This window comes from Pinus tabuliformis, chromosome 1_1 (assembly GCF_031772625.1).
Source record: "Pinus tabuliformis cultivar Carrire ecotype Pingquan chromosome 1_1, CPIR1, whole genome shotgun sequence".
NCBI lineage: Eukaryota > Viridiplantae > Streptophyta > Pinopsida > Pinales > Pinaceae > Pinus > Pinus tabuliformis.
In genome coordinates, this window is record NC_142297.1 from 224669978 (window position 1) to 224685195 (window position 15218).

Consider the following 15218-nt stretch of genomic DNA (forward strand, 5'->3'; position numbering starts at 1 on the left):
CTTCAACAAAGCTTCATCAAGTTTCTACAAGGATTCACAGGTTGTTGGGCACCAAGACTCCATCAAATACCCAAGCTTAAGGAACTTGTATACATATAATTCTTTCTCCGGATTTCAAAGGAGCTGCATAAACATCTTCAAGATTTCAGAGGGACTTGTTGCATTCGAATCTATCTCAGGGGACCTGTTATGAACAACAAAGAATAGTCAAAAGAGACTAGTCCTACTCAGCATGCCAATGCAACAACAACCAACAAAAGTGTAATGTGTTCCTTATTCTTAACATTTAATTTCTTAGATTAATTTCTAATGTTAAATTTAATGACTGTGACTGTTATGATCGATTTCAAGGACACTACATTTTCCATCATCCCTTATCTCACTGATTCTTATCATCTTTCATACTCCAACCTATTTCATACCTCTAAATCCATTACCCCTTTTCATATCAACCTTGTTATGCCAATCGCATCCTACAGCCATACCAACATCTTCCATTTGGCCGAGTACCAATAGAAGCAGGACACGTGGTGAATTGTTCTTTTAAAAAAGAGAAGAAAGAAACAAATGTTGAGTGGGTTTATTCATTGTATCCCACACGGCCGAATTATGATTCCACCACCCGACGTAGCCAAATGATACAGAGGACTCCTTGAAATCATACCCCAGTATTGCATATACGCTTCCAGCGCTCCTATGATGGCATCTATACAAGCGGTACAACCATTCCTCTATTCCAAAAGATGAATACGCTATGAAGTAAGTGTAGTTGGTTATTTCACCATCATTCTCAGTTATTGCACGCTGGCATTTAACTCCCGTGACTTCCACAGTAAGGATTGAAAGCAGTGAGCGCCACAAGAGGGAAATATAGCCATTCGGGTTTGACTTCCACCAAAATCACAAGACAGTCGACCGAGCATCATACTGGATATTAAGGGAGTGACACCACCAGGTAACAAATTGAAACTTCTTTGTTGAAATTGCAAAACATAAACAGAGAAGAGTTAGAGCACGACCCTCTGCCAAAATGACCAATAGGGTCGAGCCGAGCATTTTCGACAGTTCTTAATATCATGAAGATTGCATTTCAATTCTCAAAGAGATATAGTGGTTGCCCTTTTTAGAGAAATTTCATGGAAGTAATGAAGAGGTTACCAAACAATTCGCTTTCACATTCAATGGAGAGAAAGCCTTGATAGGTAATTTCTCATTCAGGGTTTCGGAAGACACCATAGCCCAGTCAATAGGGATCAGCCCAGAAGGGGAGAAGTACTTTAAGGCAAAGCAATTTAAAGAGAAGTCCTGGACTCAATTTATGTCTAGATCCAGAGTCTCATCAGTTAACTGGAAGAAAGGCGTCCCAAGGAGTTGGTTGATGCATCCCTGGGATGAGATGGTCTATATCCTTCAAAAATTCGTAACTTGTGAAGGTCGTTACAGTATTGTCTATCTATACCATATTAAACTACTGCTACACTTGAAAAGGCAGTGTGTTATCAGTCTACCATATTTTCTATTACAAAGCCTAACCAAGATGTCGAAGACCATCCAAAAGCAAAAGGGAAATGAAGACAAGAGCCTATATCACTTTGGCTTAATTAAAATTCTTATTGAGCATGAATTGCAGAGAAGAGGGAAAACGTGGAAGGAGTTCTTAGCTTCTAACCAAATTAAAGATGAAGAAGACAAAGAAGAACTGCAGGAGAACTCAGGATTCATGAAGGATATCGATGAAGAGATCCTAGTATCCAAAGCAAGCAAGGTACCTCCACCTGTGAGCAGCATAAGGACTAGGAAAATGAGAAAAGAGGATGCTCAGAAGGCAGAGCAGGATAAAATTTTCACCACTTATTCAAGAAGAACAAGGAGAGCACCAAAAGCCCAGTTACAAGAAGACCAGCTTGAATCCAATGCACCTATACCGATGGATGTTGAGAGTAGTGACCACTCACAACCAAGACCAGGAGCTGATATAGAGGTTGAAAGCAATAACAGGCAAGAAAAAGGTTCACCACCTCCCATTAAGAAACAGAAGAAACTGGAGAAACAAATTGAGAAATTAAAGGAAGAACTCATGGAGGCTAATATGCTGGAAAAAGTTATCAAGAAAGAAAATGAAATGCTCCAAGCGCAGAGTAAAGAGACTCAACAGAAGAATGAAAAGTTAAGGGAGCGAATCAGTGAACTTGAGGCTGAGCAAACGGATATTTGTAAATGGGCCACTAAGTGGTACAACCAGAAGAAGACCCTCAAAGAAAAATAAAAAAGATTAAAGCAGGAGCTCCATGGTCAGAAAGATGCCCAGGTGAAAAAGAATGTGGATACATTGCTAAAGGCAGCAGAGGTACAGGCAGGGATAAAGTTCAAGGGAAGCACTTCGGGGTTAGCATGAGGACATGCTAATTCATTAAGTCGGGGAGAGATGTTGGTACCATCCCATGACCTCCTTTTTCCTCCTAAAACATATCATTTGCCTACTTCTTTCCATCATACATCTCTTAGATCCCTTGAAAATTGATTGGTTAATAGTACTATAGTTATTAAAATGCATTAAAATTGATTTAGGAGTTTTATGTTAAAGAATTAGGAATTTTTGGTAAAATGACTACAGGAAGTTACAACATCCTGTAATTGGTTTATTGTTTGACATGTGGCATGACAGCAAGGCTAGAGCGAAGGGTAGGGATGCAAAGTAGAATGTCCAAGCATGGACGAATACCTATCCTACAGCAGAACCGACCCTCCTACATGCGCGGGCAATGATGATCAAAGTATAGCATGTTGGCGAAAAAAGCAGCAACAGCATAGCATTCTAAATTGATTTAGTTTTGTTCCTTTTTGAAATCAGTTTAGGATAGAAACATTTTAAAAATCACGACATGATAAAAGCGGCAACAGCCACATCATGAATGTACATTCGTTTTCGAAATGTAAGGGTTGTAAAAAAACATATGTAAACACAGTTCTGTGTAGTTAGTGTTGGTTATCATTATATCGTTTTGAAAACAGAGTTTTGAACTTAATACCAAAAACACAGTTGCAGTCACGATTTTCCTTGTTGCGTTGATTCTATAATCGGTTGATCACAGTCCAGTATACCTCTTAAACGCGGACGGGCCCTGCGTTAAACTGGTATACTGTCATTTCCTTTTTATTCGTAACTTAGGGTATTAAATGATATGCACAGCAATTAGAATTGGTTTTCGATTTCAATAGAATGCGTATGGGTAATGTTTATGATAGTGCTTGAATAGTTCATCACTTAGGTCGTGAATCGTATCCTGTAAGGGATTCGATCCTTTGTTGTCTTTTAAAGCAATGTCATGAACTCTATTATCATTTCAAAGTATGCTTATAATTTCAGTATGTCTTTATCTTTCATGAATATTAGTGAATGCTGAGTATTTGCTGAACAGGGGTTTTATGCATAGTGTCTCTGTAAGGAGATTGAAATCTTGGTTTAAAGTGATACACAGTGTTTTAATTTGGTAAATGAATTGAATGACAGTGTTTTAATTAGGTAGATTAACTGAGTGACCTAAGTATTTGGGTGATAGGTAACACACCTCAATCTTCCGTAAAGAAGTCCTGTAACCTACCATCATAACCACTTAGCTAATAATCCTTTATGTCTATATACTTTAGACGCATGCCTCTAAGTCTACGCATCCTGGTCGATAATAAATATAGCCTAGTCTAGCACCCTAGATAGGACACTACAACAATATTTGTCGCAATGCGGCATTTGAAAATGGTAGACCATGATTGAAGATGGTTGACATGGTTGATTTTCATATTGAGACAATAATTCTTATAATGTGATGTTGGACCATGTTTGACCATGAATGGCCATGGCTAACGATGATTGACCATGGTTGATTATCATATTGAGACAATCTTTATCACAATGTGACGTTGGACAAAGAGATAATCTTTGTCAAAATGCGACGTTGAAACATGGTTGACCATGGTCGACAATGGTCGACCATGGTTGATTTTCATGTTGAGACAGTTCTTTCATAATGTGATGTTGGACCATGGCTGACCATGATTGACAATGGTTGATTTTCATATTGACCATGGTTGAGCGTAATTGACCATGATTGATTTTTATATACAATTTATGTGACAATGCGATGTTTGAATAAATATTATAAACCCTAAAATAAACATGGTTGTCCATCGTTGACCATGGTTGATTTTCATATTCCCATAATCTTTGTCACAATGCGACGTTGGACCATGGTTGGCCATGATTGATTTTCATATTGAGACAATATTTGTCACAATGCGACGTAGGACCATGGTTGATTTTCATATAGAGACAATCTTTGTCACAATGCAACATTGGACCATGGTTGACCATGAATGATATAGATTTGTATGCATTAATTATTAATGTGACAAATCCATATAAGTTTTTTGAAAATAAGTATTGATAAAATATCATTGAAATAATAAGCTTTATACCAATTGCAACGATAGTTATATATGAAGACATTCATGCGTTAAGTAATGAAACCATATATAATTAAAATGAAAATCTTATGGAAAAAATGTAAATATTATTGTTAACTTTTGCGAAAATTAATAAGTGTGAAAATTTTAATATGTCATTTTTTCTTTTAAAAAAATTATTATCAACAAATATAAATTGAATCTAAATTAATTTTAAACATGGTATATATTATTAATTTTTTTTGTAGCTAGGTCATATATATATATATATATATATATATATACCTAGATATATATATATATATAAAAAAATTATTGATCAAGAAATACAAATTGGATCTGGTTAAAATTAGAAACCAAAGGTCATACATAAATGGATTAATACATGTATATATTGGTTATTTGTGTTCTTCACAATCTTGGAAATGATTCTACTAATCAAACTATATTTTTTAATGTGGAGACAAATATTTTTATCACTACAAAATTATAGTGTTTTCTTGGCATTCATGTTTGATTAGCAACTTTTATTAATTTAGCTTCTACATAAAGTTTAGGTCTTGTTGTATAGAGTATTAGAATCAAACTATATTTTTTAATGTGGAGACGAATATTTTTATCACTACAAAATTATAGTGTTTTCTTGGCATTCATGTTTGATTAGCAACTTTTATTAATTTAGCTTCTACATAAAGTTTAGGTCTTGTTGTATAGAGTATTTACAAGACTATGAATGCATGGTGGTGAGATATGCTATACCATAGACTTTCGATGACAAAAATCTCTAGCTTGCAAGTGATTTTACTATATTTTTTTCTTAACACATATTTGTGGGCACTTATTTCATGAATTTCATATTTATGAGATTAGATATTACTTTTTTAGGCTTTTAATTCTATTTTATGTCATGTTTATTTGAGTTGTGGGGTTTTTATATGCTTAATGAAATTCTATTTAAAGATTTTATGAAAGTATGTGAGCATTTTATATTTATAAGATTATATGTTGGATTTTTGGGCTTTTTGTTCTACTTATGTCATAAATATATGTTGGATTTTTGGGCCTTTTATTCTATTTATGTCATATTTATTTGAGTTGGGGGGATTTTATATGCTTAATGAAACTCTATTTAAGGATTTTATGAAAGTATGTGAGATTGTTGCATTGAAATAAGTTGTTAGTGAGCAACTTAATGATTCTTATGATTGTTACCAGCAATTAGTTGAATACCTCCAGTGAGATTTGGAATTGAATGAATATCCTGCACGCATGAATATAGCAACTACAATTATATAGTTACACGTATGATCACAGATCAGCGAAGACATGGTATGCTCTGGAGTCAATAACCATGAACCAGAATGCTGCCACAGTTGCTATCACGGATAACAAGGCGAAAAAACATACGTTCGCCCAATGCCACGTCTTCCCTAATGAACTCAAATCCTTTCCCTTCACTTTAATATACATATGGTTTGCCAACACAAATGTTAATGGTATCACGCTCACTGCGCCAGTAATATTCATAAAATCACCCACAAATGGAAGCAGAGCCCCAACAAGTGTGGTCACTGTCAGATATGTCCCTCAAGCCAACACCCTCACTATCCAATTGCGAACAGAATACACACTTTCATTGCTCCTTCCGAACTTTGTATCCAGAAACTCGTACATGGGGCTTCCACATATCTACAACCATTCCATTAGGGTTTATAACCTGGAGTGGTATTTCGGGCGGCAAAGCAGTGGTAAGCGGTATTGAGAGTTTTGGCTCCGATTCCACAAATCGGAGGACACGTAGCAGCGGAGGAGTGTGGGGAAACCGCTTTATCGAGCGGTTAACCCCCATGTGCCTTGTCAACCCGAAATCTACCGTGAACTGTTGGATCTTTCAGGAGAAGATCAATGATAGAGAAGTAATAAATTTTGGGAGAGCGTTTAAAAAAAAGACCAGAACCTTCTTTTTTCTACGCGCTAGTCATATCATTAAATGAAACTTTTTCTATACCTGTATTTCTGGAAGCATGCCTGAATTAAATGCAAAAATGAGATTTGTTGCAACACCAATTGTTCCAAACATTCTTCCTTTACTTGAACCTGAACTTGAAATCTCATAATCTCTAGCTGGGCTATTGAGACCTACATATCCAAAGTAAGCAGAAAATTAAGATTTTGCTCCAAGCAATTGTTTTAATACCCAACTTGACAAGGACCATGAACCAGAAGATATGTAAGCATCACAAGTAAGATGTATCCTGGTTAAAAGAAAAGAGAGATACCATCGCGTATAGACAATCCAATAGCAACAATGATATAGATGCAACTTAAGAATGTTGAAACACCGAGCCACAACCTCAGAGACGATAAGTGGGGAATGCCAAATGCAAAAATGCTACAAATGATTCCTGTAATTGCGATGCAGTAAGGTAGCTTCAGCGTGGTAGCTTCATTGTTGTGTAAAGTATATATTGCCTGCACAACAGTCAATCAGAAGAGATGAAAAATAGATAATTAATAAGGAATTGCTGCATGTCAAAGTAGGGGAGCATGGCTTGGGGATAGGAGGTAATTAAGTATAAGAGTAGGGAGCTACCTTCAAAGCTTGTCCAGCCAGAATGATAAATCCAGTGGTGATCATGAATAGATTGATATATTGTAGAGTCCATGTCAAGTAATACATTTTCCTACCTGGGAAAATTCACAATCACAATCGATATGAAAGGAAGAAGTGATTATGTGCAAGTATGAAGATGTTGATTTGATGAAAGTAACAAGAAAGTATTATATTGAATGGGATGGGTGAGTGTAAAAGAAATTTACCATAAATGTGACCAGCTAGGTCTCTGTATCGACTATGTCGGATGCCTCCAGTTTCGTGGAGACGCGCTAGGAGGGTGTTTGCATAGAGTGATATGAAGGCTGCTGCTATCAATCCCAAGGTGCCCCCTACCCATCCCAAGGGAACCATGACGATCCCTGAATACCCCAATGCATACGCACTGTTGAGTGATGTTATCAAAACGAGGCCGACTTGGTACCATGGATCTGCAATAATCTCAATATTATTATTTATCAAAGTTGGTATAGACATATACAACGTACAATGTAAAAATTAATCACATGATTTAAATATGCAAGAAAGTTACTGTTGCGAATTTCATTCATTGATTTAGTGACAACTACGAGAATATAATGGCATCTTTCAATTTAGGCCATCCGATAAAATAGATTAATTAAGAAAATGATTAAAGTGCCTAACTCTAATAGGAAGGATGCCTATCGGTGTAATAATCATTTCATTTCATCCAGTCTTGACCAGGCGCAACTGGAGCATATGCGCACCATTAAAGACTCTCCCTGTCTACATTTAAGTAAAGTTGTTGGCTCACGCCATATCCAATGATGGTATTCTATGCATGGATGGGCATATTGACATTGTTTGGATCCATTCTATGCTACTAAGAAAATATCTGACAGAGTGGGCAGCTTCATAGTGCCCTTCTTGACAGGAGAAGAGTGAATCTCCCAACAACAGGAATGTGCATGGTAAGGCCAATCTCCCATGTGTATTCAATATCCCAATCCCTTCCAACGCCTTTCATGATACTCAGCAAAAAGTCGCAAGGCACTACTGTCACTGGAATGATCATGCTTGTCTTGTCATTGGCCTTCACTGACCCATGATCTACAATTGTTCCACTGCTTACAGTAAATCAGGAAATTGTGAATGGAATATATCACAACAACTAAAAAAAAATGATTAATCCAATACTGCAATAGGCAATTTCTTCGGCATGTAGAGATAAAAAAAAAGAGGTCAACAAAGTAATAAAGAAATTCCATTCCAATTCATGTCATGTTGACAGGATCCTACAGCTAGGCTATATAGTTGTGTTGACAGGACAGTTGGGCTACCCAATCTTGTTAATAGGATCCTAGAGTTGGAGGAAAGGATCCCAGGGGACGACTGTAATCATTGAGCAATTATGTTTTCACAGACCCGGGGGCACTGGTGGATACTGAAAAGGGCCGGAAGGAGGCACTGGTCCTCTGGGTTTCTCTTCTTCCCATGGAGAATCGGAGTTATTCACTCGTCGCTGCTCCACCTGCAGGTAGGGAGATCGCCCAATAGCAGCATGATTGAGAATGAGCATGAACACGGTGAGCATGCAAAGTATGACATTATAAACCTTTTTGCCCTCCATCATCAGTTATCAATCTCTTCGCCAAAAAATGACTTCCCTGAGCAATGATGGCAATGCACACGAGGATGGTTGATGCCCTGCACTATATGTATAAGGAGTCTTAACATCCATACCGGCACGGAGGCCCAAAATATATATAGTTTGTTATGCTTGTTTGAAATAGCGGTTCGTTTTCTCCAAATACAGAATTTAGAGATGGGTGTCGAGGTATTTCTTCCTATTAATTAATAACTGGAGTTAGAAGCCCGCTTTCCCATAATTTTGCAATTATTTATCTTTAGTAAATTGGTTAGTAATATATTAAGTGGTATGGATGAGATGAGATCTTGGACAGTTCGGTTATCTAGTCATTTTGATAAGATCCTGCAGTTGGCCTGCACAGGGCTACACAGTCCTGTGGAAAGGATCTTAAAATTGGGCTACATTGTCGTTTTGACCAGAAAGTTGGGCTACACAGGCATGTTGACAGGACCATCCTATAGTTGGGCTACACAGTCATGTTGACAGCAACATCCTACAGTTAGGGCTACACAGTCCTGTTGATAGGATCGTACAATTGAGCTACACAGTCATGTTGACAGGAGCATCCTACAGTTAGGGCTACACTGTCCTGTTGACAATACCCTAAAGTTAAGTTGGGCTAAGCAAAATTGTTCCTCCATTGAATATTGGGCCAATGGAATTTGGGGCTAAATCTGGCCTAGATTCAGGATTCAGACCAAGCCTAGACTCAGCTTGAAGAAAAAAGTAATATAGAAATTAATCACAAATATCCAGAGCTGGAAAGTACCTATTTGCGCTCATGAGTCGATAAGAAATTTCCCCAATTGGTAGGTCATGACTATAAGGATTCGTTATGTCAACAACACTCTCAAGTGTAATTGATTGCATGCTAACCTTTTTCAAATCGATGTCTGTAACCTCTGCGGTGGGTTTTTCCATATGGGCGATCTTCTTGTTGGAAGAATCACCGCACCTCTATAGAATCCATAATTTCCACCCTGGGGATCCTAGTTATCGCTTTGTAATGTTTACCAACACCTGCGGGTTTTGGTGTAACGACAAACCTCCACATGGTATCAGAGCTTGGACCCAGGTTCGATTCCCCCGAGTTGCGTTTGAGGGGGGGTGTTGGAAGAATCACCACACCTCTATGGAATTCGTAATTTCCACCCTGGGGATCCTAGTTACTGGTTTGTAACGTTTACCAACACCTGTGGGTTTTGGTGTAACGGAAAACCTCCACATGGTTTGATGAAAGTAAGTTTTCAATACTCGTAACTTTTCAATACTTGTAATTGTTCTATAATTTGATTTACTCCTTGATTTGCTCCTTTCACTCCACAACTGGTTAGTTCTCTCCGGAACTTGTTGTAGGTGTTGAGTCTTCTCATTGATCACCACTATGGTGCATTACCTTGGGATCTTCACCCAGTAATGCTATATCATGAGCATTGTAACCTATTTTCTATGAACCATTCTTTTGTTCTTTCGATTTTCTTTTAGTGTTTTTGCTCTGCAAAGCTGTGTGTTCAACCTTTACTAGCTAGATTCATCTGTGCAGGTTTTCTAACACATTTACATGGTATCAGAGCTTGGACCCAGGTTCGATTCCCCCGAGTTGCGTTTGAGGGGGGGTGTTGGAAGAATCACCGCACCTCTATAGAATCCGTAATTTCCACCCTGGGTGTAAGGACCTGCAGTCCTTGCACGCGTTCCGGCTTGAAGTGCGATGACAAATGGAGAAGGAAGCGAGCTCAACTTAGCATGCGAAGGTGTTATGGTATAATACAAGTGCGTAGGAGGAGAGCGAGGAGTTATATATATGTGTGGGAGTGTGGAGGAGCACCCACGGGCTGACCAACAAACGTAGTACGCCGACCGATGGTTATAGACGTTTGGAGGATGGCCGACGAGAGTTTAGAAGTGTTTGCATTGGAGTTTGAGGGCGTGGGCAGATCGACTGGGCAGCCACGACCTTGCCTTGCCACTCGTATAAACAAGTGTGCGTTGGAGCTCATTTGGCACCATCACAACGACTTCGCTCATGAAGAAGAAGGCGCAGATCTAAGGTGTGGACGCAGCAAAGAAGGAAGGTGCAGTTTTGGTGATGCGCCCGTTCTTGGGCAAGGCCGCACAGAGGTAGCGCATATTCTTGGTTTGGGTGAAGGGCGCGGGTAGAGGTCGCCCGCCGGTTGGAGAAGGGCGTGCATGGGTGTGGCGCCCAGTTGTGCGAAGGAGCACCCAACGGTTGGACAAGGGCGTGGGCGCCCGGTTTGTGCGATGACTTGGCACGGGTTCTTGGGTGACTCGAGTGAGCGCCCGCCTGTCATGCAAGTGTGCATGGTGTGACATTTGGTGAAGTGTTGAGATTGTGAACGGAGGTGTGACTCGTGCGGAGGCGCCCGTGTGTGGTGACTTGGTTACGACGAGGCGCGCCCAAGTTGAGCAAACAACATGATTGTGCGATGAGGTGAACGAAGGGTTGGTGAGTCGTGCGGGGATCGTGCAGAGGCACCGACGAGTTGGGCAACCGAGTTTGCCGAAGATTGTAAAATTGGCTAAGTATGAAACTTGGTGTTTCCAAGTATACTTGTAAATCTTGTAACTTGTAAAAGACTATATAATATATTATCGGGCAGACTCATTGTTCAAGGAGTTGCCCCTCCCTTTATACTGTGCAATTGTATTCTTCATGTATAATCGCTGTTGATAATGAATGTGTATGGGTGTTCATTGGTATAAAGGAACATTAATAATACTTGGTTGCGAAACACAAACTAAGTAGGAGTAAGTGGTTAGGCGTAGTCCACGAACATAAGTATTGGTGAAAAGAAAGTGTTCGGTGGTGCCGCACCTCGCCAAGCGCGGTTGAAAGACTACCGTCCGCTCCGGCGTCATGACAGTTGGTATCAGAGCTAGTCTGAAGACTTGGAGGAGTCTTGCAGGAAGCCAATCGAAGATTGGAAATTGGTGACAGTGAAGCAGGTACTTGCAGGTGAAGGAAGCTATTTCACATACAAGTGGAACAAGAGCTGGTTCATGGTTGCAGGCATCTTGGTGAAGCTGTTGGATGGTCGAAACTAGATTGCAAAGAAGAAGGAAGCTGTTAGCAATGGCAGCTGAATCTCAGGCTGGGTCTAGTCATGGTGCGAAGGATACTACTATGGGATTCCTTGAAAAGGTGTTGGAGAAGATGGAGGACATGGAAGCCTTCTGGACTAAGAAGATGGACTTGATCAAGAGAGATCAAGAGGCCAACTCGAAGATGAGGGAAGAGCTCGAGGAACTCCAGACCCAACATGAGTACACTGATCTTATGTGTACACAACTTGAAGTAAGGGTCAAGGAGATTGAAGAGGCAAGAGACCGAGGTCTTGCAGAGATCATGGACTTGTAGAAATCTCTTGACGAAGCCAGAGACGAGATCACGGTTTTGAAGAAGGCCGTGAGGCATAACTCAGGTGGAGGAGTGCCTCATGTGAAAGTCAAGGAACCGGAATCTTATGATGGTACAAGGAGTGCAAAGACTCTTGGCAACTTTCTATGGGACATGGAGCAATACTTGGAATGATTGGGTCTATCTGATGATGAGACGAAGGTGAAGGTAGCTGCTCAGTTCTTGACGAAGGATGCTAAGATGTGGTGGCGAAGGAGGATGGATCAGATTGCCAATGGTAGTGTTGGTGACATTACTTCGTGGGATGAGATGAAGAAAGCTTTGTAGACCCATTTCAGTCCTCAGGATGAAATGTGGGAAGCGAAGATGAAGATAAAGTTCATAAAGTAGACAAGGAACCTTCAAACATATCAGAGGGAGTTTGCAAGTGCGGTTCTGGAACTTCCTGACATGGCGGAGAGGGACAAGGTGTTCAATTTCATTATTGGATTGAAGCCTTGGGCATGCAATGAAGTGAAGAGGCAGAGGATTAGAAAACTTGAAGAAGCTTTTGCTGCTGTGGACAGGTTGGTGGAGCATTACGATGAGGCTTCTGATGATAGGAAGAAAAAGTCCGATAAGTCGAAAGAGAAGAAGAAAGAGGATGCTTCGAGATCAGATGATAAGTCGAAGACGAATAAAGCCTTGAAGTGTTGGATATGTGCTGAACCACATATGGTGAAGAATTGTCCTTCTAGACCGAAAGTGGCTGCGATTACACAATCTAATGTGAAGAATGAAGAAGCTTCTGTGGGGATGATGCAGATACTTGGTGTTGTTGCTGCTACAAAGGTGATCTCTCGGAGGGATCCTGAGAGGAACAAGTTGGAGTATGCTCGGATGAAGGTTGGAGGTGCTGATATACTTACTATGGTGGATAGTGGGGCCTCTCACAACTTCATGGGTGAAGATACTGCGAGAAGAATTGGGCTGAAATTTGTACCAGTGAAGGCACAGATGAAGACAGTCAATTCTCCTCCTAATAATGTTCTTGGTGTCGCTGAAAAGGTGGACACAACACTAGGTGAGTGGACAGGGAAGGTCGACTTCACTATAGTGCGGATAGATGACTATGAAGCTGTGCTGGGAATGGAATTCATGAAATAATTCGATGCTATGATTGTTCCACATTTAAAGAGGTTGTACATTTATGATGGAAGGGAAGATGTACCCATTGGTGTACCAACCATTGGAGTGACAAGGCTTGATTGTAAGTTGGCAGTAATGCAAATGGAGGACAAGAAGCGAATGGAAGATATGAGTAAGCGGTTGTCCATGGTTGAGGCAAAGCTTACCGAGCAGTCATTAGTCATCAGGACTCTTTCAAATAGTATCTTGGATGTGTCAAGAAGGCTACAAGTGGTCGAGGATGATGATGATGTTGAGGCATGTGTGGGGCCGAATGTCCGGGAGGAGGATCGGGTCACTTATCTACAGAGGATGGAGATAGAAGATCCTGACAGATGGATTGAGTTGATTAGTGAGGGTGAGCCTTCAGGCTCTACTCCCCCCACATCTTCTTAGATGACAAAGAAGATGGGGCTCATTGTTAGCTGCTCATGGCAGTGAGTCCTTAAAACAAGTTGAGCAGGTATGACAGATGATGCAGGGATGGCTTGGAATCAAGCATCATGACATGTTGCAGATGGGATGGAGTTTCCATGGACCTAAGCATGGATGAGATTCTTGGTGAGTCCAGGATGTGGTAGAATCCGAGATAGACTGGTGAAGGCATAAGGATGGACATTCTTATGATTTGAGCGTGACAGTTGGACTGACCATCCGACTAGTTCAAGTCATGAGGGCTAGCAGTGTACCAGAGAGATGTTTACATCAGGCAGGCAAGAAGGATGACAGTTCACAGGATGGGATGACACATGATGGAGATGGAAGTTCTGCATATGTTGCAGGGATGTTTGCAGTATGTGGAGAAGTTGACATCATGGAACAAGGATGAGACAGAGATTGTTGATCTTGGTGGATGGCTACCAGGATGGTATGTTGTCGAGGACGACAACGACTTCAAGTGGAGGAGGATGTAAGGACCTGCAGTCCTTGCATGTGTTCTGGCTTGAAGTGTGATGACAAACGGAGAAGGAAGCAAGCTCGACTTAGCATGCAAAGGTTTTATGGTATAATACAAGTGCATACGAGGAGAGCGAGGAGTTATATATATGTGTGGGAGCATGGAGGAGCACCCACAGGCCGACCAACAAACGTAGCAGGCCGACCGATGGTTATAGGCGTTTGGAGGATGGCCGACAAGAGTTTAGAAGTGTTTGCGATGGAGTTTGAGGGCGTGGGCAGATCGTCTGGGCAGCCACGACCTTGCCTTGCCACTCGTATAAACAAGTGTGCGTTGGAGCTCATTTGGCACCATCACAATGACTTCGCTCATGAAGAAGAAGGCGTAGATCTAAGGTGTGGACGCAGCGAAGAAGGAAGGAGCAGTTTTGGTGATGCGCCTGTTCTTGGGCAAGGCCGCACGGAGGTAGCAGATATTCTTGGTTTAGGTGAAGGGCGCGGGTAGAGGTCACCCGTTGGTTGGAGAAGGGTGTGCATGGGTGTGGTGCCCGGTTGTGCGAAGGAGCGCCCGATGGTTGGACAAGGGCGTGACCGCCCGGTTTGTGCGATGACTTGGCACGGGTTCTTAGGTGGTTCTGGTGAGCGCCCACCCGTCGTGCAAGTGTGCACGGTGTGACATTTGGTGAAGTGTTGAGATTGCGAACGGAGGTGTGACTCGTGCGGAGGCGCCCATGTGTGGTGACTTGGTTACGACGAGGCACGCCCAAGTTGGACAAACAACACGATTGTGCGATGAGGTGAACGAAGGGTTGGTGAGTCGTGCGGCGACCATGTGGAGGCGCCGACGAGCTGGGCAACCGAGTTTGCCAAAGATTGTAAAATTGGCTAAGTATGAAACTTGGTGTTTCCAAGTATACTTGTAAAGCTTGTAACTTGTAAAAGACTATATAATATATTATCGGGTAGACTCATTGTTCAGGGAGTTGCCCCTCCCTTTATACTGTGCAATTGTGTTCTTCATGTATAATTGCAGTTGATAATGAATGTGTATGGGTGTTCATTGGTATAAAGGAACATTAATAATACTT

At 41.0% G+C, this 15218-nt stretch overlaps 2 protein-coding genes across 2 annotated transcripts; both read right to left on the bottom strand.

The window, feature by feature from the left end:
* Positions 1-6463: 6463 nt before the first annotated feature.
* LOC149212354 (putative proline transporter 2) lies at positions 6464-7504 on the bottom strand. The gene is made up of 4 exons (XM_089390595.1): positions 7282-7504; positions 7055-7149; positions 6741-6933; positions 6464-6600 (listed from the first exon to the last, which is right to left on the bottom strand). Exons 1-4 carry the CDS (start codon positions 7427-7429, stop codon positions 6464-6466), a joined length of 573 nt encoding a protein of 190 aa, XP_089246721.1. The 5' UTR covers positions 7430-7504.
* A 445-nt stretch (positions 7505-7949) lies between these two features.
* LOC149212355 (late embryogenesis abundant protein Lea14-A-like) lies at positions 7950-9608 on the bottom strand. Its single transcript, XM_089390596.1, has 2 exons — positions 9457-9608; positions 7950-8160 (listed from the first exon to the last, which is right to left on the bottom strand). Exons 1-2 carry the CDS (start codon positions 9606-9608, stop codon positions 7950-7952), a joined length of 363 nt encoding a protein of 120 aa, XP_089246722.1.
* Between the last annotated feature and the right edge of the window lie 5610 nt (positions 9609-15218).